Source organism: Micromys minutus (genome assembly GCF_963924665.1).
Source record: "Micromys minutus genome assembly, chromosome: 18".
NCBI classification, from domain to species: Eukaryota; Metazoa; Chordata; class Mammalia; order Rodentia; family Muridae; genus Micromys; species Micromys minutus.
Window position 1 is genome coordinate 30,788,558 of NC_137953.1, and position 21,174 is coordinate 30,809,731.

Consider the following 21,174-nt stretch of genomic DNA (forward strand, 5'->3'; position numbering starts at 1 on the left):
TTCACCCTCACAACCTGTGAATGCGCACTGTTCGGAAAGGGGGCTTTAGTGGGTGTGGTTAATTTAAGGACCTTGAAAAGGGCAGGACACGCTTAGACACCTGTTTGAAGGTCTCTAAATTAATCAGCAAAAAATGTACCTAGGCGACAAACAGGGAGAGTATGATGTGGAGACGGAGCAGGCGTGGTCTGCAGCAACAAGCTGAGGAGCAGCTGGGAAGCCTCAGCCTCCAGAGACCAGGATAGCCCAAGACAGTCTCCCATCTGACACCCAGGAGGACCCTGACTCTGCCTACACCAGGTTTGGGATTTCTGGCCTCCAGCACTGTTGAAGAATTTTAAACTTCAGAGCTGGGTGGTGGTAGAATGGGCCTATAATCCTAGCACGCAGGACCTTTGCATGTCTCATGGGTGCTAACCTCCTGAGTGTCATCGCTTGGTGCTGCGTCTCTAGTCGGGGCACTAAGTGTGAGATCTTTGTGTATGGGAGGGTTTGTCATCTTAAATGCTTGTGACCCACTCCTGTGATTCTAAGTCATGTGCACAGTATTTCCCAGAAGGTACCTCTATGTTGATTACTTCCATTAGCTCTCTGAACACCTTGATATGGAGACTAGAGAACACCATGGGCGTCTAGCATGGACATGGGTCTCTAGAGATACCAAAAGCTGCCATGGTCACTGTGTTTTCTGAGTACAGTGTGTGTGTGTGTGTGTGTGTTTTTTTTTTTTTTTTTTTTTTTTTTTTTTTTTTTTTTTTTCCTTTTTCTTTCTTCTGTACAGTGCTCAGATACCACAGGGGACTTTTTTTTTTTTAATCAAAAGGTAATAAAAATAAATAAAGAATGTTGCAAGATAGAACAAAAATGTCATACCTTCTCACTGCTGGCCCCCAGCCCATTCACATGGGCTCTGCAGGGGAGTTCCCACCCCACCTGATGGTAGTGAATTAGCCCCCCTGTGGCAGGCAGGCTGCCACCTTAGAAATGTCATTTTGAGAAAGGAGATGGAGAAAGGGTGCAAAAGGGTTCAGTCCTGGTCCCCAAAAGCCTCTCAACTTTGTGACCCCCCCCCCAGATAGTTGATTTCACTTAGATTCTTAGGCAGAAGAACTCAACAAGCGACCTTCATATTCTCCTTAAATCTGAATTTCAAAACTGATGTTTTATCACGCTGGGGGAAAGCCACTGATTACAAAAGATACCAATAAAAGATGGTTAGAGTAGGTTCAGTGTCCCTGGGTGGGGAAGTCAATGTCTGTCTGGGCATGTGTGGTGGGGTAGAAGCAGTGTTGGGTGGCTCTAAAGGGATACCACTGGGTCCTACTGTACTTGTGGATATTCTTGTTCAGAGGTGATATCCAACTGCAGGGTTCCGTGTGTGAGATCCAAATGGAGCCCACAGATGTGTCCTGTTGCTTAGCAGTGAAGTCTTGGACTTTGGTGATGGTCACCCTCTGTGTGATGAGGCACACGGAATACGTTATTACTGTCAGGACCGTCATAAGAGCTGTGGACACCCACCATAACTATGGTAGGCGGCTGTTGGCAGAGTGGCTCATGGATGTCCCCATCACTATACCTCCTCCAAGGCCTGTTTACAGAAAAACATTTGTGGGGAACGAGGAAGTGTGTGATGGAGGTTTTCATAGCTGTTAAGCTTTGGTACTATTCGAGGAGTATTTAACAGTATCAATAACTTCCAAATATATCCAAGGAGCCTAGAAAGTGCTAAGATAATTACAGCCATGATGCTAAGCAAGTCACAGCTGGCTGGGGACAGTCATTGCATGTGTGCTAAGGTCTTTTTTTAATAGTATTTTAATTATGAAACTGCCTGTGGTCAGTACAGTTGCAATAAGCATGTGTCTCCTCGTTGGAAACCCAAGGTGGTCTCAGGCGGAGCGGTGGCACAGCCGACAGCTCTCTTGGTGTCCTTCCCCTGCTGTCATCCTCAGCACTGCCTCCTCTGATTTCTGAAGGGACTGGGTGCCTAGAGTTCTTCCAGTGAGTCTGTAAGGTGTTTGTGTTCTGTAGCGGGTCAGGTAGTGAACCCGGGAGCATTTGAGGGCCTGGGTCCTCTGGGAATTTGCTCTCCCAGCTCTCTGCACCTCTGTGATGGAGAGAAAGCCCAGTGCCTGTTGGCATGTCATGACCAAGGATCCCCAAACAGCCTTCAGAATCAAAGTGGGCTGACCCATGCTCATCCCCTTCTAGAATCTTCCATTCTAAAAAAAAAAAAAAAAAAAAAAAAAAAAAGTTGTGCTTCCCAGGGCAAGTGTTTCTGATGAGATTTATTTGAAGTCTTAGAGTTCATTTATTCTGATCTCTCCCTCTCCCCACACACACACCTCAAACTTAGCATCCCTCTGTCCTCCTAGGCCAGCCTCCATTAGCCTTTGATAGAGCACTTCCAGGCCTAAGGAGCACTAGATCCCTGTTGACTGATTGTTAGATGGTCTCCTTCAGAGCTGGACTCTAAGGGCTTGGGGCTCCACTCATCAGTCCTGGTTTTCTCCTTGGAGTCTACGTCCTTTGGAGCTCTTAAAGACAGTCCTGGTCTTCTGGAAGTGGTCCAACCCCATTGGCTAACGCTCAGCCCCTCCCCCACCCGTGAACTGGGATGCATGTTCACAGGATCTCCCAGTGATTTCTCTTGCATTTGACCCCCACAAACCAATCTGCCTCTGACTGTTTTTCTTTTTTCTTTCTTTCTATTGCTCTTTGGCCTGTTGGCGCTTGTAAAACCTTAGCTGAGAGAAAGGCAACCCCAGCACGTAGTGATTGCAGTCTAAGTCCACAGTTGGTCTGACGTCAGTGGTTCTGCTGACAGGCACTTCCACATGCCCATGGAAAAATCACGAAAGGTAATGTTACTGATCTTTAGCCTTTACGAGATCAAAATGCCTTTAAATTCATTGATGATGGGTGCAATTAGCGGCCATGTGATTTAATGCTGGACATTGCCCTCTGGGTTTTAAAAACCCAGTAAACTGATGACAGACTAATTAGAACAACCTACTCGTCAGTCCTGCCAGATGCCTTTTGACACTTCTCAGCTGCAGAAGAATGGACGTTTCAGTCATTTCTATTTCTGATACCACAGCCAGCAGAGCCGAGAACTGGGCATGTGCGAGTTGCCCGGGAGCTGTGCAGTGTGCACACAGCTGGGCTGGAAGGAAGCGGAGCTTGTGATCCGTGCACTCAGCACTATGGAAATGATCTTGGCCCACTCGAGAGCATGAATCAATGCCTGGCTGCCTTGCTAATCACAAAGCAGCTTTCTATCTTTGGCACTTTTTAGACGTTCTGTAAAATAGACTCAATGCAACACTGGATGACGGCCAGCTCAGCCTCCTTTGAGCTTTAGCAGAAGTCTTGAGAAACGGCAACCATGTTTCTCTCTCTGTCTCATTGTCTTGATGACTTTTCAGCTTTAATTAATTAATTAATTAATTAATTTAATTAATTAATTAATCCAAGGACAGCAGGCTTGGTATTAGGCTGAGTGAGCAGAGTTAGCCATTTTCGGGACCTTGATCTCTATGGTGGCCCAAATCTGTCTTGTAGTGTGTCTTGGGAATTCACTTTACTCAGGGTGCATGCCCTATCTTCAGATTGGCATAGTGTGTGGAGGGCATCAGGTGCCACTCCCCCACAGTCCCTTTATCCTGGAACACTGGCATCTCAAATTTATTTATTTTACATTGGTTTGTGAGTCTCTGTGTTCCTCTGTGTTCATACACAAGTGTGCATGTGCGCACACACACATACATTGCCCTGGCTACGTGTGGAGATCTGAGGACAACTTCCTGGAGTCTGCTCTCTCCTATCATGGGTCTTCTTCCAGGGCTTGAACTCAAGCTTTTAGGCTTGATAGTAACCACCTTCATCCACTGAACCATCCCCCTAGCCTGCATATGATTTATTTATTTTTCTGCTCTGAAAAGCAGTTCACTTGAATACCACACTTAGTGGGAACTCAGGGCCCTTTCCTCTCAGACTTGCTCAGCTGGTATTTCCTGAGGACACAGATGATAATGAACAAGACAAGTAAGACAAGGAACCCACATTCTAGCTAAACAAGCAGGTAGTGTGAGCTGGGTTTCTGTTATTACTACTTCTTTTCAGAGGAGCGAGAGGCTTTGTTTGGGGGAAGAGAAGGTTTGAGGAGAAAGAAATCCACCAGAAAGGAGATTAGGCAGGAGTCCAGGCAGGAAGGGACAAATGAAAAAAAGGTTAAAAGGTTAGCATCAGTGAAAGGCAGGGGCTGATTTCTTACACGCTTACTATACCTGTGAGCAGAGAGCTAGGAGCTTGGAGCAGGTCCAGGGCTCTGAGCCACCTTTTCAGTTGTCTCTAGGAGTGGGCCAGTTCCAGGAGCCATACCCAATGTCCCCTTACCATTTGAGATTTTTTTTCCTTGTTCATCACTGGATTCATACATCTAAAGATGGGGAAAATAACACTTTTCAATGAAGGCAGAATAATTAAAACCGCATAGACTGTGCCATGGGGTGGCTGTGGCATTACCACCCAGGAAATTTACCTAATTCTCTTCCTCACTTCCTACATTAAAAAAAATCCGAATAAACATGCTCTTGAAGGTTATACAAGGGCTAAGCCTGACAGTAAACATGTGTCAGCTATGATATTAGCCACAGTAACAGTTTCTGACTCTTTCAGTGCGTTTATTAATATCTACCATGGACTGATTTAGGTCAGTGAGCTGACAAAAGGCTCGTGATTGTGTGGATCTAAAGTGTGCTCTCCGGTCCTTTTGTGGTGTTGTTACAACGCTCATCTATGTGTTTCCAACACCCCTGTGTTTGGCATTTCTGTGACTCAGGTGGCATGTTCTGAACCATGACTACAACTTAGCCCCTCTTGTAAAGCCAGATACCTAGTGTCATTTACTTGATTCACGAGTTTAATCTGTTTTCTTGACTAGAGATTGCAACAAATACCAAGTGGGGGAATCTCTTAGTGGCTGCCCCATGTGTGTCACGCTGCTGGAGTTATACACAAAGTGAAGAAGGTCTTTATGGTAGTTAGGGAAGAATACAACATCCTGTGGCTCAAATAAAAAAATCAGTACCTTACCAGCTAATTAAATGGTAAATTATCTGGTAATGCAGTGACTTCTTTACCGCTGAGTTGACTACTTACAGCTCATCGGAGCTATACCCCAGCTCTTTCTGGTCGACTGACATCCAGCAGGTCTGTATTTACAAAAATGTCTCATGATCCTTCAGAATCTTTCTGGATGTGGGACACCCTTGTCACTGCGCAAGGCTAAGGAGTCAGGAAGTTTCCTATTGTCTCATTGTACCTTTGCTTGAAGCTGAGATGCAAAAGACTTCTTCCCCATAGTGTCAATCAACAGTGCCCCAGATTCCCTGGCCTCAGAGGGAACAGCTTCGGGCCACTGTGAACCTCAGAGACAGAGGCTGCTTCTTAGCTGTCACCTGCTAGCTCAGTGGTGACTTGGGAGGAAGCAAGCGTTTGAATGAATACAGGGCCCCAATGAAAGGCAATTTTTTGAGTCTCCTCTCTGAGCCAAGGAGAGCCTGCCCTTCCTTTCTTCATGGGGCAAATCTGGCCTTTCTGCCTGCCAACACTTTTAAGTTTCTTAACCTAGGAAGAAGATGAAACCTACAAAACTAATGACATTTAGCAAGGGAAAAAAAAAGCATGCTCTTCCTTGTTTGTTGACTTAAAAGGGAGATCGAACCTACACTAGCCCCCCGCCCTTCATGCTGGTTGGTTCCAAGGAATAAACCTTTTCGACAAAATTCTGGGGCACCTTTCAAACCTGAGTCAGTAAAGCCAGTTCTGAAATTCTATTCTTTCCCATTCGGCCAAGGGTGAGACCCCCATCTCCGTTTCCCCCATTTGGGGAAGAATGGAGTAACAGCTCATCCCTCCTGACATTGGCACTGAGTTAATACTCTGTTCTGTCAGGGAATCTGAGGACAACTTTAAAGGCTGATGCTCTGAGTGCTGTCCAGAGGGCTGGTTCTTGGATTTTTCATGTGACAGTACCACACACAGACATCTTTCACAGATACGGGTCTATTGTGTGTAAATTGAAAGCTGTCATTTGCTGGGCACACTTCCAATGTTCGCCACAATATAGCCTTCCGGGATCACGAGTCTGTAGCTTTTGTTCCAAAACCGGAGTTAGTTATCAGGTCACAAGACAGGAGGAACTGGGCGGTGCTCTCTCAGGGGTCTCCTGCCCATGAGGGATAAGCCTCAAACACACGTTACCAGGAGTAAGGGAAAGTTGTCAAGAAAGGCAGCGCATTGGTGTGATGGAGTGGGGGGGGTGGTGGTGGTGAAAGAATTCCTCTTGGGGGAGGGCCGTTATTGCAGGGCCTTAGAGAGTCACAGCATTTAAACAGGTAAAGCACGGTTCCAACCGTAGCTTTCCAAGCCGAAGTCAATGATTTCGGGATTGTTGGTGTTTTACCATGTGCTGCCTATCACTATATAGTTTCCAGTTACTGTCTGGGCGTAACTGAGTGGTGGGCAGCTGCCGGTGGTTATTATAACAAAATCGCATTCAGTGCTGCTGCCTCTCCAGAAAGGTTCTCTGAATTAATAAACACTGACTACCACCCCCAACCTCCTTCTTAACGATTGAAGAAATCCCTTTTATGGCTCCAGATTCTGAGATACCTGCAGTGGTTATTTTTAAAAACTAGGATGTGTCTTTATCTCATTCACAGTGGAAAGGACTCAGATAAAAGGCAGGTTATCAAAGAATTCGGTTGCTAGTGTAGGGAAGAATCCTGTTGCTAGAGATGATGTGCTGGGCTTTGGGAAGCAATGGGAAAGAGCCCTGCAGGAATTCTCCCTGCCCTCTGCCCTAGGGCTGATCCAGACTTATGGTCTAACTCCTGGTGGCCACTCATTGGCCCCTGGCTGTACCATCTTGCCCATGGGTTGGAGCTTTAACTCAGAGCCAGTGTCTACAGGAGATCTTCTCCAGAATCCTATATATGTAAAACTATTACTCATTGTGAGAAGTATTTTATAGTTTATCTAGTGTGTATAATCCAGACCCAAGTTGTATTCTAGTATATGCATTCTGTATCTTCTTCTTCTTCTTCTTCTTCTTCTTCTTCTTCTTCTTCTTCTTCTTCTTCTTCTTCTTCTTCTTCTTCTTCTTCTTCTTCTTCTTCTTCTTCTTCTTCTTCTTCTTCTTCTTCTTCTTCTTCTTCTTCTTCTTCTTCTTCTTCTTCTTCTTCTTCTTCTCCTCCTCCTCCTCCTCCTCCTCTCCTCCTCCTCCTCCTCCTCCTCCTCCTCCTCCTCCTCCTTCTTCTCCTTCTCCTCTTCCTTCTCCCTTCTCCTCCATCATCGTCGTCATTATCATCATCTACCTACTCCCAAGGATATTACCAATTTTGGCTTATCTTGAACAGATTTAGCAATGATTTATATATTTTGAACCAACTTTTCCAAAATTTTATTGTTTTTTTTTTTTATTACTTTTGAAATTTGTTCTCATTCAGTTAGAATAACCTCAATAGCCAATGATGGGGGATTAATTGAAGCAGCCATTTGTGCCCTTCAAACCTGAAAAGGACCCAAGCCAAAAATACAAGGAATTTGTTTTTATTTCTTGCTGTGTGACATAGGCGGCCTCAGACTCTCTAGTCCTGGGTTGGTAGCATGTCTTAGAAAGAAAAATCTCTTGATAAGAAGGGGGTGGGTAGTAAAATTTCTGGGAGAAAGGGGTGAAGATCCTTCAGACAACTCTTGTTGATGATTCTGCATCTCTGCTACTTCAGCCTCTAGAATCTGAAGACAATTATCCACCGGAACCACTGTTTCCAGGCAGCTTGAAAGGTTCTCTAGCTTGCATCCAATTCCATTTTCACATATAGGTCTCTTTCAAAGCTTTAAATATTTGTATATATGTCTGTGTGCCTGGGTGTGTGTGTCACAGACCTGTAGTGTCCATGGAGTCCAGGAAGAGTGGGGGTGGGGTCATCTGGACCTGGAATTCAGGCAGTTGTTAAGTCACTAGATGTGGGTGCTGGGATCAGAACTCAGGTCCTCTGGCAGAGCCACAGGTACCCTGAACTGTTGCTCCCTGACCATGACAGTGCACAGACACATACAGCTTCTTGCTGCCATATGTGGCATTTGGTTAACATTAGACTGAGTTCTGATGACTGTACAATAACCGCGAGATGACATCCAAGTGAGCAAAACCGGAATTTATAGTAAGATCTTTCCCTTCAACAGTGCTATCAAGGTTCAAAGACTAAAAAAAGAGATATGGTCCTTATTTTCTTTAAAAAAAAAAAAAAGAGCTTTAAGAAAATCTAATTTGATGCCATTAAACTACAGCTTTGAGTCTATAAAATCCAAGACATGGATGGAAATTAAATTTACATTCTTCTTATCAAACATATCCAGGCTCTCTGTCTTGGATCGTTTCTCGGTAGCTTGCTGCTTAGTGTGACTGAGGTGTGACATTTCGCCTGTATTCTTCCATTGGAACAGGACAGCTGGGAGGTGGTGGAGGGACTGAGAGGGGAGATGACGTACACCCAGGAACCGCCTGTGCAGAAGGGATTTTTGCTGAAAAAGAGGAAGTGGCCCTTAAAAGGCTGGCACAAGGTAAGATGTCAGTGGTGGCTACCCATTGGTGGGCACACAGTCCAGCCCACTCAGTGGTGGCTTCTCATTGGTGGGCACACAGTCCAGCCCACTCAGTGGTGGCTGCTCATTGGTGGGCACACAGTCCAGCCCACTCAGTGGTGGCTGCTCATTGGTGGGCACACAGTCCAGCCCACTCAGTGGTGGCTGCTCATTGGTGGGCACACAGTCCAGCCCACTCAGTGGTGGCTGCCCATTGGTGGGCACACAGTCCAGCCCACTCAGTGGTGGCTACCCATTGGTGGGCACACAGTCCAGACCACTCAGTGGTGGCTGCTCATTGGTGGGCACACAGTCCAGCCCACTAATGTGAAGTTCTGAGAACTCATGTTCTGTCTGAATTTGGAGACCAGAGGAGGGATGTTAGCATGTACATTTTGCTAAGCTCTGTTTTCTTCCCCACAGAGATTCTTCTGCCTGGAAAAGGGAATCTTGAAATATGCCAAGAGCCCAACTGATGTAAGTCTTATTCCTAGCCCCGCATGATATTGAAGAAGTGTGCAGGGTGCTTCAGGTCTACCTGGAGCCACAGTGCCTTGTGGGTTTTTCCGGGTGGCACAGAGGCCCCTCCCCGCCCACCCTAACCCCTGCTGTCTTAGCCTTAGACTTGGGTAGGATCCATTCACCACCAGGAGAAGGGGCAGGACACCTTACTGAGCCCCATAGGTCTGATCTGGTTTTAGATAATTGCAAGAACAGAGCATGTGGCAAGCATTCTTCCATTCTTATAGTGACTGGGGCACTTGGTAGAGAAAGCCATGGATAATGTGGCCTTCTTCTTGAGTTAACCCTAGGAGGTTGTCCTAGAGCGTTCTGAGTGGCCAGCAGGCCTGTCTCATAGGGAGCTCTCTCCTCTTTCTCGGCCATTCAAGTCCTCCCTAGTTTGTCTCTATTCTTCACTTTAAGTCACTTATGGATGAATGTAAACAGCAGGCTCTGTCCCATGGAGAGGCAGTGGCTCTTGCATTGCCTTTATGAAAACTCATGTTTAGCCTTCTGCCCTCCAGCCCCTTCATCTGTGAGATAAGGCGAGTGCTTCTCCTGTTCAGAGAAAGGATTCGGTCTGTGGGCAACTCTTAACCAGGTCCCGCTCGCTTGGAGGGCGTTGTCAATCATAGCATCCAGGTTTAGCATTGGTGGATGTAGAAGATGAGGTGGGAGGGGATGGGGAGGATGTTGCCTTGACTACTGGGACTCTCAAACGGCCCTCCCGTGCTTCTGTAGATTGAGAGAGAGAAGCTGCATGGCTGCATTGACGTGGGGCTTTCGGTGATGTCTGTGAAGAAGTCCTCTAAATGTATAGACCTGGACACCGAGGAGCACATCTACCACCTGAAGGTGAGGCTTCAGCCAGGGCGCAATTCTCACTGCGCAGCCGCCACCAGGGCTTTTGTTGGTTGGGAAGTTGTCTGAGGCACAGTCGTGCTATCTTGCTTGCTTTGGCTTCAAACTCCTAGGCTACCGTAGTCTCCAGCTTCAGTGTGGAGTCTCCAGGGCTACAGGCCCCTCTCCCCCAGCTTGGTTGTGCAGAGGCCTTTCTACAGAGATCTACTGACCGTCACCACGCTGCTGGTGATGATCTTGGGACATCCATTCCATGTGTAGGCAGTTTTTATCACCAAAGTGTCCCTAAGGGATACTACTGATGTTAGGATGGGCCAGGTTTTTCTCGGCTGTGTAGGACTATCTCTCTTCACACTGCTTGAAGAGTTAGCGTCCTTCATTTTCCCTGTCACCAATCCCAAATGTTACCACGCCTCCCCAGTGACAGCCATCAATGACAAAAGCACCTTAATGTGCCCCTCCCCCCAGGCTGCATGTCCTTAGTATAGAATCACTTACCCTGGATTAAAATATGTTCTCCAGAGGATAGTATTTACCGTGTGGAGCCCTGACTTAGGACTTTAGCCAGTTTTATAACGACATTGTTAGAATCCTCATATTGTAGTGGAAGGCCAGTTTTTCCTAAAGTGGGAGTTGGCAAATCTTATGGCTCAAAGCTTCCTCCCCACTGCCCTTCTCCTGAAGGTGGGTAATGTGGAGGCATCGCATGAGGCCCAGGGCAGTGTCAGCCCTCATGTGGCTGCTTACTGGCTGTTAAACTTTGAAAACCCTGTCTTGTTTTTGTTTATACCTTACCCCACCGCCCACTCCCTGGAAAAATATGAAAGAGTATGTGTTTAAGGTTTGTTGTAATCCCTTGGGAGTTGATAAGTTTAATACGTTTGGCTGTTGTTTATAATGGTTAGGCAGTGCCTGAATGGTAAACTGAGAATTGCCTAGTTAGCTTGCTCAGCATTTACGGAATGGGGCTGAGGGCTGGGATAACCAAGGATCTCACCTGTCCCTGTCCTCACCTGGCATGTATGTTTCATATATGTCCCCTAGCCTAACCTGAACTCTGGGCTAGTTCAGTGTGTAAATCAGTTCCCCTGACACTGTGGGCCGACGACGCTTTGCTAACAGCCTTTATTTACCCAGTGGACACCAATGGTAACACCCACACTGTCCTCAGGTATTTCCAAGTGTTTACTGACAGAGAAAATCTCCTCAGTGAAATAGTGGGAAAAATAGAGAAGGGGAAAGCCACAAATTATTTATATAGTAATTAATAATTAATACTATAATCTTATATTCAAAATTTATAATTAATAATGAGTATAATAATATATATTTGTGTGTGTGAGAGCATGTGTAAGTGTGTGTGTGTGTGTGTGTGTGTGTGTGTGTGTGTGCGCGCACCTTACCCCTCTTCTCCTCTCTCAGCAGTTGATCTCTGCTGGGAGAGTTGTCACTGTTGACTTGTATTGGTGCCATGAATCTTCCTTCTGTGTTTTCACATGGTCAGGAAATAATGGCTCCCTGCCTGTTTGTAATTCTAGTTAGAAAAATGAAGCCATTATTTATTTCTGCTTTTTAAAGACTTAGAATGTCTTGAGATGCATTGGACTTGATACCCTGAGACAGAGCAGTAATTCTCTTGTGTGTCACTGTAAACTCTGCTTGGTTTCTCTTTCATTCCTGAGGATCAGGACTTGGAGTGAAAGGAACTGTTGTTCACTGAGGTCTCCCTACACCCTCTTCTCCTTCCTCTTCCTCCCACCTCACTCACCCCTACTATCACCACAAGGTCTTGATGTATAGCTCAGGCTAGCCTTGAACTCACAAACCTTGAGTGCTCAAGTTACAGGCATGCACCACCATACCTGGCTTGATTCTTTCTCTCATTTTATACCAAAGAAGTCTGGGCAGAAGAGCAATGGTCACCCAGCCACAGTCCTAGAATTACTGCAGGGCCTATGACAGACTGTGGTTGGTTATTTAATAAAGTACCTCGTTTCTCTTCTTATTATCCAGTAAAAAACAAGTCAAAATGAACACCTCGGGCACTGGCTTTTCAGAGCTTTGGGGAGCAGATCAGGGGAAGGATAATACAGATTCTTATAAAATTCCTTTTAACCCCATCTGGGAAATGCAATCTATTTAGGCACTTATGATGCAGAGGAGATAAATAAATAGGTGTGTGTCTGTGCTGTGGCTTCCTGCAGACTTGTGCTAAGGAAGAGCCTCAATCTTCAGGAACCTCTAAGCAATATAAAGTCCTGCTTCTCTGAGCACCCCACCTCTGTCTGTCTGCACAGCCTTCTTCTCAGCCGCAGCCTCATCAGGATGGTCACAGCACTGGCCTGGCAGGCTCCTGGCCTACCTGGCATATTTGAGGGTTATTTTAGATTACAGCTTTATGAGCCCATATTCTAACCTATAGGCATCTCGCTTTTCACTTTGAAATTATGAATGTGTTTTATATGCAAAATACTGGCTTAAAGATGTCTGTAGCATAGAAGTGATTGCTGTGTTTCTTTTAACACTTTTATGAGCATCTGAGCTATTTCTTGAGAAAAATTATTAGTTATAGCAGGCATATTGCTATTCCTGTGATCCCAGCATTTAAGTAGTTAATACGGAAGGCATTTCATAAGTTCAAGTCCAGCTTGGGGTACATAGCAAGTCTGAGGGCAGTCTGTGCGTGAGGTACACCACACTACTACACTACACTACACTACACTACACAACACGGTGAGAGTCATAGTGCTGGGTTACATGGCAATCTACCATCTCATATAAGTAAATAAATAAAAATTGTCAACTGAAAACATTCTTCCTAGAAAGTGGATATCTATATTTCTTATGTATGGAGGGAATGGATAAATATTGGTGTAATATTTATCACAACAGTGGGGGAGTGGAGAGATGGCTGTTGTTCCAGAGGTCCAGAATTCAATTCCTAGCAACCACATGGTGGTTCACAACCAAGTATAATGAGATCTGATGCCCTCTTCTGGCATTCAGGTGTACATGCAGATAGAGCACTCATACATAAAATAAATAAGTCATTTTTAACAAAATAACAACAGCCGCACTCTTCGATGCTTTGTCAGATATTTTTCCCTTTTCTGAAAGTGGCAAAATGGTTTTCAGCTGACCAGCACATGCGTTAGCAGTTCCTTCCAGCCATGTATCTTTCAGAGCAGATGAACTTAGGCCATGATTTCAGGAAACACCTACATCTTCAATTCAATTCAGACTGGTTCATCAAGTCGGAACTACAAGCCAAGCACTTAAAAGATGACCAGAGCCCATAACATTCAGCAGGGAGAGGGCAAGTCTCAGGCGAGAGAACTTGGAAATATTTTAAGAGAGAAGTGCGAGTTTTAGTTTAGAAGTTGCAAGGTGATTAGAACCTCTCAAAGGAGACATGAGTATGTATTTTGGGACTGTGCACCTTTCTTGGGTGTTGTCAAGACCACATAAATGAAACCAGTATAGTAAATGCAATCTCTTCTTTTTTACGTGTGCCAGCTCAGAAAGCATAGGTCAAGAGTGGCATCAGTTTGATAAATGACTGATCCCCTTTTAGCCAGGAGCTCTGTCTACCTCTCTCAATTTAACGCCCTGCAGGTGAAGTCAGAGGACGTCTTTGACGAGTGGGTGTCCAAGCTCCGTCACCACAGAATGTACCGGCAGAATGAGATCGCCATGTTTCCCCGGGACGTCAATCCCTTTTTCCCAGGGTCCTCGGTCACAGATTCTGCCCCAGGCGTGTTCGAGTCAGTCTCCAGTAGGAAGGTAATGATTGTGTTGCCTGCAGCAGGTCTGAAAGAACAGGGAAGGACATTACAGGAGTGAGTCTGAGAAAAGGCTTATCTGTGGAGCAGGGTAGGTTGGGGAGGTGGTATCCAGTTAGTCTATTGGCCAGTACCAGATCCAGGAAACAACTATCACAGGGAGCTCAGGCAAGGAGCGATCTGATGTCCCTGAAGGCTTAGGCTTTCCCTTAGCCACGCTGACCTTGTTTTTCCTACCTGTCTGTCAAATGCAGCTGAGCATGTGTCCAGCCGCACAGGATTGTGGACTGTTTCCCAGAGCATCTTTACCATGGTGTCATCATTTCATAGAAGAAATTAAGGGTGGCTACGGAGGGCCATATAGCATGGTGTGGCTTAGCTGGGATGGTGACCAGAGGTGTTAGAGTCTTCTGTGAGATGTTTTGCAGGAATCTTCTTCCCACTGCATCCGTCAGGGACCAGCTCGCCCTGTTATCCTTTCCCTCGGAAGCTGTCCCTGCCAGGCTCTGTCTCGATTTCTAACCTGCTCTTGTCATCTGTGAACAGCGCAGCAGTCTATCAAAGCAGAATTCATTTCCAACTGGAAGCAATTTGTCATTTTCTTGCGGTGGTGACACACGAATTCCATTCTGGCTACAGTCTTCAGAGGACATGGAAAAATGCTCAAAAGGTAGCAGTTTGACTCTTGTGTCTCTTTTTGCCGTGGCCCTGCGGCAACTTGAGCTTGGCGTCGCCTTCATATACATATGCGTTCCTGTTGTCACTCTTCCAAGTCCCTTACTCTGCTAATGAAGGTCTCATCATTAGTAACCCACAAGCTCTCCCCACAGAGCTCAGTGTCTTCACCTTGATGCACACAGACTTCCTAGTCTAGGCCTGGGGTGGGTGCTTGAGTTCTTCCTGGAGCCATAAGTCATATCTCAGTGGGTGGGAACTATAGCTCATGATCTCTTAAGTGCAAGCAAATGACTCTGCTGACCACCCAAGATGAACAGTCAGTGTCCTTAAAGGAGTAAGTGGCCATGTGGAGAGCCCAGTGTAAGCATTCTACACCCTGGCTTTACATTAGAATGGAGATTTCTATATTGTTTTTAATTATGTTTATGTGTGCGCTCAGGGGCAGTGCATTTGAGTGCAGGTGCCCACAGAGGCCAGAAGAGGGCATCTGATCCCCTGGAACTTCTGAGTGTGGGTGAAGTCGGGGGCTTTGGAAGAGTAGTATATTCTCTTAACCTAACTGCTGAGCCATCTGGACCCTTTAAAGTGTGGGGTGCCAGCACCTATGCCTCTGTCCCAAACATCCTGTTTAAATTACTCTGGGGTGCTTCCCTGGTGACCCTGGTCCCAACACTCCTTGAGTGAGCCTGACAAGGAGGCAGGATTGATCACTCCTGCACAAGAAATGCAGCATTCTCTACCCTAATTAGCTAAACTTATCTGGAGAACCAGACTGAGGTTTCCGGTGAGAGAGAGTTCAGGCTTAATTGTCTAAGGTGAGACCTGGGGCATAAGGAATTGAAAAGTTTTGAATTAAAAATTTTTGAGTTAAAAAGAAGTTGAGAGTTGGATAGCTTGGTTTATAAAGCACTTGCATGCAAGCATGAGGGTCTGGGGCTGCTACCCAGAACCCATAAGAGAAGCCAGATGTGGCCGCGTGTGCTTGGAATCCAAGCCCTGGGGAGCTGGAAATAGGTGATCCCTTGGGGCTAGGCAAGTTTAGAATACTTGGTAAGATTCTGGCCAGCAAGAGACCTTTTCTTAAAAACAAAGTAGATATAGTAGTGTGCATGTGCTCTCTCTCTCTCTCTCTCTCTCTCTCACACACACACACACACACACACACACACACACACACACACACACACAGCATACCACACACACACACACACACACAGAGAGAGAGAGAGAGAGAGAGAGAGACATACCATACCACACACAGAGAGAGACAGACAGACAGACAGACAGACACACAGTGAAGGAGTGGACAGACAGACACATACACACAAAGACACACAGACAGAAAAATACAGAAAGACATACATAGATAGAGATAGACAGACACCCAGACAGGCTAGACAGAGACACACATAGATACATACACATAAACACATACACAAAGGTCCACAGACACACACACACACACACACACACACACACACACGTACACACAGAAAGAAAGATACACACAAACACACACATACAAAGAAAGACACACAGAAAGACATACATACAGACACATACACATAGACAGGCTAGACAGACACACACACAAATTCAGACACACAGTTGTTTCTAAAGTGTGTCCTTGAATTAGGGTAGCCTTCCCTGTGTTACATGAGATGCGGTTTCCAGTGGGTATCTAGTCTTGACCCGTCCCATAATGTCACTTACTAGCTCCGCTAAGACTAGCAAAATGGTCTTCGGAACATTTTACCTGGACCAGCATCAGCAATCTGGTCTGGGTTTATCAAATATGCAGATTCCCAGGCCTAACCCAGATGCATGAATTAGAGCTAGGGGTGGAGCCTACGATCTGTGAATCTGGAGACTGAGAGCTTCTAAGTTGTGTGGACCATTCATTATTCAGCCGGACCCCTGTCTGCAGCCAGCGCACAGCCAGCTGTGGAGTGGACTGTTTCCCAAGTTAGTGACCAGGTTCTAGTCTAAACTGCTCTTCTGTCATCTGAGGCCCATCTGCGGGGGTGGGGGTGGGGTTCACCATCATCCTGAGGCAGGATCCTCGATCCTGGTACAACTTAGAGTCTATTGCTGCAGCTGCATTAGGGGTGCCAGTGGTGGACTGTCCTGCTGTCGGCCACATTCCTCTGAGCACTCTGAATACACCAATTTAGCTCTCGGCACTGTAGCTACATGTGTAATTATCCCTATTTCCCATAGGAGAACACCAAAGAGCAGAGAACTTATGTCACAGTTTACAAGTGGGTTTCAAGCGAGGCACCCCAGTCCATACGATAAACCACTAGGCTCTACGGCCCTCCCTGTAGGGGGAAATCAGATGTGTTATACATACAGAGCCTGGTGCTGGACAGTGGTGAGCATCTGCTCTTCTTCCCGCAGACCTGGCACACTGCCATGCCTATCTGCTGGAAATGAGTCAGCTCCTGGAAAGCATGGACGTTCTGCATCGGACATACTCAGCGCCGGCCATCAACGCCATCCAGGTTAGCCTGCCCGCTCCTCCGTTCGCCTTCTTCCCTCTGCCTCTGCTCTTCTTCCCCACGTTTGACTAACAAGGGGATGTCCTCTGTCCATCTGCTTTAGCCAAACTCAAGGGGTCACTTCCCTGTGCGTCTGTCCCTGTAGTTTTGGCGTACCTTACTGTCTGTGCTTTCTCTTTCTCCCTTGTTTTGAAACAAAGGGTGGAGCTTTTGAAAGTCCCAAAAAGGAAAAGCGATCACACAGGAGGTGGCGGTCCAGAGCTATTGGCAAAGATGCTAAAGGAACACTGCAGGTAACCTTTGCTTCGTCACCAGGCTGGCATTCCTCCTGGTGCCTGTCCGCACACCATGTGCAGGGGCCTCTGACTCAATCAACTAGGACAGAAAAGTGAAGGCTGTGGGGTTGATCTCTGTACCTTGTGTGGAGAGATGAGTCCAGTAACTGAGACCCTCTGGTTACAGAGAGAAGGCTGTGAAGATACTTGGGCAGGGGGAAGTGGATTGATGCTGGAGGGACTGCAATGCTTGGGAGAATTTGGGGTCCTTCATTCTTTAACATCTCGCTTGTCTATGATGCTCCCTGCTCTGGTGTGCGCCTTGTATGTATGGTAGCTGCTGTGGCCCAGTACTCTGACCTTACTTTGTTGTAAGCTCCCCTCCTCGTGGATCTATCTTCTCTTGAAGTTCACAGGCCTGAGCCCTTTGTCCATTTTTCTTCAAACTCCAGTCCCCCACCAGAGCCTCCCATTCGGGTGCCAGGAACCGTTTTTCCCAGGCACACCTAAGCCGTGGGCAAGGTCACATGCTAGATGGAAACACTATTAAAACCAAACTGAATCTGGAGCTTTTAGAGAAACTCTGATGAGCCCTGGGAGCTTCATGGATACTTTCCAAGTAAAGAACATCGTGTGTGCGCAAGCGAGTAGCGGGTTTGTTTTCTAGAAGCTCCAGGGGCAAGTGAAGAAAGTCAAGTGGGAACTGATTTGCTGACACCCTAGTTACGTGGTGACATTCATTGTCATTTCAACCCATGACTGCATAGTTTCTACCTTGTCTTGAGACAGCGTGTGATTGATTTCCTGCCGATTTGTAGTTTTATAGGATGCCAGCGGCCATGGAGAACATCTCCCCAGTATCCATTAGATCTTCTTTGAAGTTATCCTTTGGTGTGAAGATGCACCTCTAAGATGCCCCCTTAATCAGTTCCACTCATGCGGGCTCTAGTCTGAACAGAAATCTCTTCCTGTGCTGTTCCTTTAGGTCCCTAAACCTTTTCCTGGCCCTGTGAGACTGCACTCCTCCAATCCGAACTTGTCGACGCTGGACTTCGGAGAAGAGAAGTCTTACTCTGACGGTTCCGAAGCCTCGTCAGAGTTCTCCAAGATGCAGGAAGATCTGTGCCATGTCGCCCATAAAGGTGAGTGGGTTTTTCTGCTTCCTAACCTGTGGGATGGAATGGGAATGTCTGTCCGTACAAAACTACAGCTGCCATCTTTAAGGGAACGATAGATTATCCAGGAGCCACTTTTCAGGGACCGTGGCCCAGGGACATAGATCTGAGTTGCCCCAAATCCCGTGCTCCAAAGTGCAAGCAGTTTAATGAGTTTTTGAGTTTTATAGATCAGGAAAGTCACAGATCAAGGCAGGCTTCAAATTCACTGATGGATGTACCAGAGATGTGAAGGCAGTGAGTGAGGACAAGATTTTCCTTAGGCCCAAATGCCTTCTGATGACATTCTTAACTTTAGGGATGGTGGAAACGTGTGGTCTTTTAAATTAATTAATTCCAAAAGTTGTTTTTTTTTTTTTTTTAATCTATTAGTCATAAGGTATTAGTTCCAACCCAGAGGTAAACAAGGAATGTTAGAGAGGGCTGGAGCTAGCTGTAGGGACAGGACTGGTAGCCATGGAAGATAGTGGTGTATTCCGGAAAGTGGCTTATCAGTAAATAAAACTGAACATGTACCTACCGTAAAATTCAACCACTGTGCTCCTGAGCATGGAACTCGGAGCACTGAAAACAGTTATGGGGAACATTCATGCACAGATGTGTAGGGCAGGCTGGGGTTGTGGCTCAGAGGTAGAGCCTGCATTGTTGTTGTTAGCACCCAAAAACCAAAATATTACAAGCAGTCATTGTCCTTCAGCCAGTGAATAGTTAAATAAACCCTAACCCTAACCCATCTCCCACATAGTCAGCCCATTTAGGTTTAGAAACTGATAGTTCCTCCACAATCTAAACCATAGCCAAGTAACAGAGACTACGTTGAATTCACATTCACCTTACTGCACATTGTCTTCCCTCTGTTGGGCACGGTGCCCCTGCAACCAACAACTGCAGTCTTCCCCAAAGTCAACAAACCGTGGAGGGAGCACAGGTAGGAGATCTTTAGCGCATCAGAATGCCACATACGACTTCCCAGTCCAAAGCCCTCAGTTGCCCTCCAACCTGATGTAGTAGGAGCCTGTGGCAAGAAAGGGAGGGGCCAAGAGTCAACCGAGCCATACATATGGTGCCCATTCTATGGCTGGAGCTGAAGGTTTCTGACAATCAGAAGCTTCTTCTGGGGTTAGGTATGGACAATAGAGCAGACCTCTAATTCCAGGGCTTGGGACCAGGCCAACCTGACAAGATCCTATATCCACCCTTCTCCCCAAAAGAGCTCAACCTGTGTCCCACTGTTCTGGTCCAACAAGCTTGAGAGCAGACCAGTGAAGAGCTTTGACAGCAGACTCTGACTGCCTTCCGACATTTGTCTTCCCCATGGAGACCAGCAGATGTGCCGGACGATGAGGAGAGACTGAGGCAAACATTGCATAGCCAGCCACAGCAGACCTCAGAGCACAGCGCACTGCTCTAGGTTCCCAGCAGGGTTAGGTAGCATGGGCGGCCGAGGACCATTTGACAAGGGTCTAAGGGCTGAAGAGAGGGTGGGCCATGCTTTGGGTGGGTGACTTGGGTTATCTTTGGGGTTCTCTGTAGCTCTGTACATCTCGAGGTGTCTTTGTTTATGGTAGCATACCCACAGGTACAATATGTTTATTTGAGTATCCTTTTTTGAAGCTTTTTATTTCTCTCTAATGCATTTAGGGTGATATCAGAAATAAATAAGCAGACACCCTCAACACCGGAAATACCTCTAATCTTTGTGATGTGTCTTAGTTAGGGTTTCTATTGTTGCATTGAAGGACTTAGGGAGGAAAGGGTTCATGCAACTTAAACTTCCAGTGTTCATTATTAAAGGAAGTCAGGACAGGAGTTCAAACAGGGCAGGATCCTGGATGCAGGAGCTGATGCAGAGGCCAGGAAGGGGTACTGCTTACTGGCTTGCTCCCCATGGCTTACTCAGCCTGGTTTCTTATAGAACTCAGGACTACCAACCCAGTAGTGGTACCATCCACAGCATGCTAGGCCATTCCCCACCAATCACTAATTAAGAAACTGTCTTAGAGTTGGATATTATGAAAGTATTTACTTAATGGTGGTTCCCTCCTTTCAGATACGTCTAGCTTGTGTCAAATTGGCATAAAACTAGCAAACACACTGTCTTACAGTATAATTTTGATCTCCCAGGAACAGCCTCTAGCCATTGCTCTGGGAGTTATGGATCATGAGTTGGCTGAAAGTGACCGCTTTAATATCCTCTGGCTGTGTCTAAGGCTATTAACCAACTGCGGTTGAACACAGTGGCAATCCCATCATTTGGGAGCCACATTTGAAACCAACTTGGTCTACACAGTGAGGCCCTGTTTTGACATCCACACGAGCTGTCTTGCTGGACAAGCACTCTGCTCGTGAGCTCTATTGCTAGCTCTCCTAGCTGGACACTGGAACAGACAGTACCCCTTCTGTCCCTTTCAGAAGCATAAATGGGAGTGGCTAGTCTGGTAGGAAGCCTCACCTGGCCTCTGAAAGGCAGAACAGATGATCTGGGAAAGCCGAGGCAGCCTGGTGAATGCTCGTGATATCTGGGGAAACAAATGTGCCCACAGGAAGATAGAACCCCAGGGACCCACTGGGTGAGCTGTGGGTAGCTCAGGGGCAGGGCGGGGTCGGAGAGGAGATGTCTAACTAGGCATAAATGCTGTGAGGTCCCTGTGTGGCCTGTTGTTCCTTGGCTGAGCAACTCAGGCCAGTCCTTGTTCATACACTCTCTACCGGATGTGCATTTAATGGCTAATCTTCATCCTGATAA

General features: G+C 46.5%; 1 protein-coding gene across 2 annotated transcripts in view; it reads left to right on the forward strand.

Annotated features, from left to right (window-relative positions):
• The window catches only part of OSBPL3 (oxysterol binding protein like 3), a 165,053-nt gene that overhangs the window by 95,545 nt on the left and 48,334 nt on the right, over positions 1-21,174 (forward strand). Inside the window, exons 4-11 of one of the 2 annotated variants that reach the window (XM_080932477.1) lie at positions 8,518-8,634; positions 9,079-9,132; positions 9,898-10,011; positions 13,633-13,800; positions 14,346-14,469; positions 16,878-16,981; positions 17,179-17,271; positions 18,239-18,395. In XM_080932477.1, the coding sequence (XP_080788603.1) occupies positions 8,518-8,634; positions 9,079-9,132; positions 9,898-10,011; positions 13,633-13,800; positions 14,346-14,469; positions 16,878-16,981; positions 17,179-17,271; positions 18,239-18,395 (931 nt within the window). The remainder of the gene's footprint in view (positions 1-8,517; positions 8,635-9,078; positions 9,133-9,897; positions 10,012-13,632; positions 13,801-14,345; positions 14,470-16,877; positions 16,982-17,178; positions 17,272-18,238; positions 18,396-21,174) is intronic. The other variant, XM_080932478.1, reaches the window with a different exon arrangement.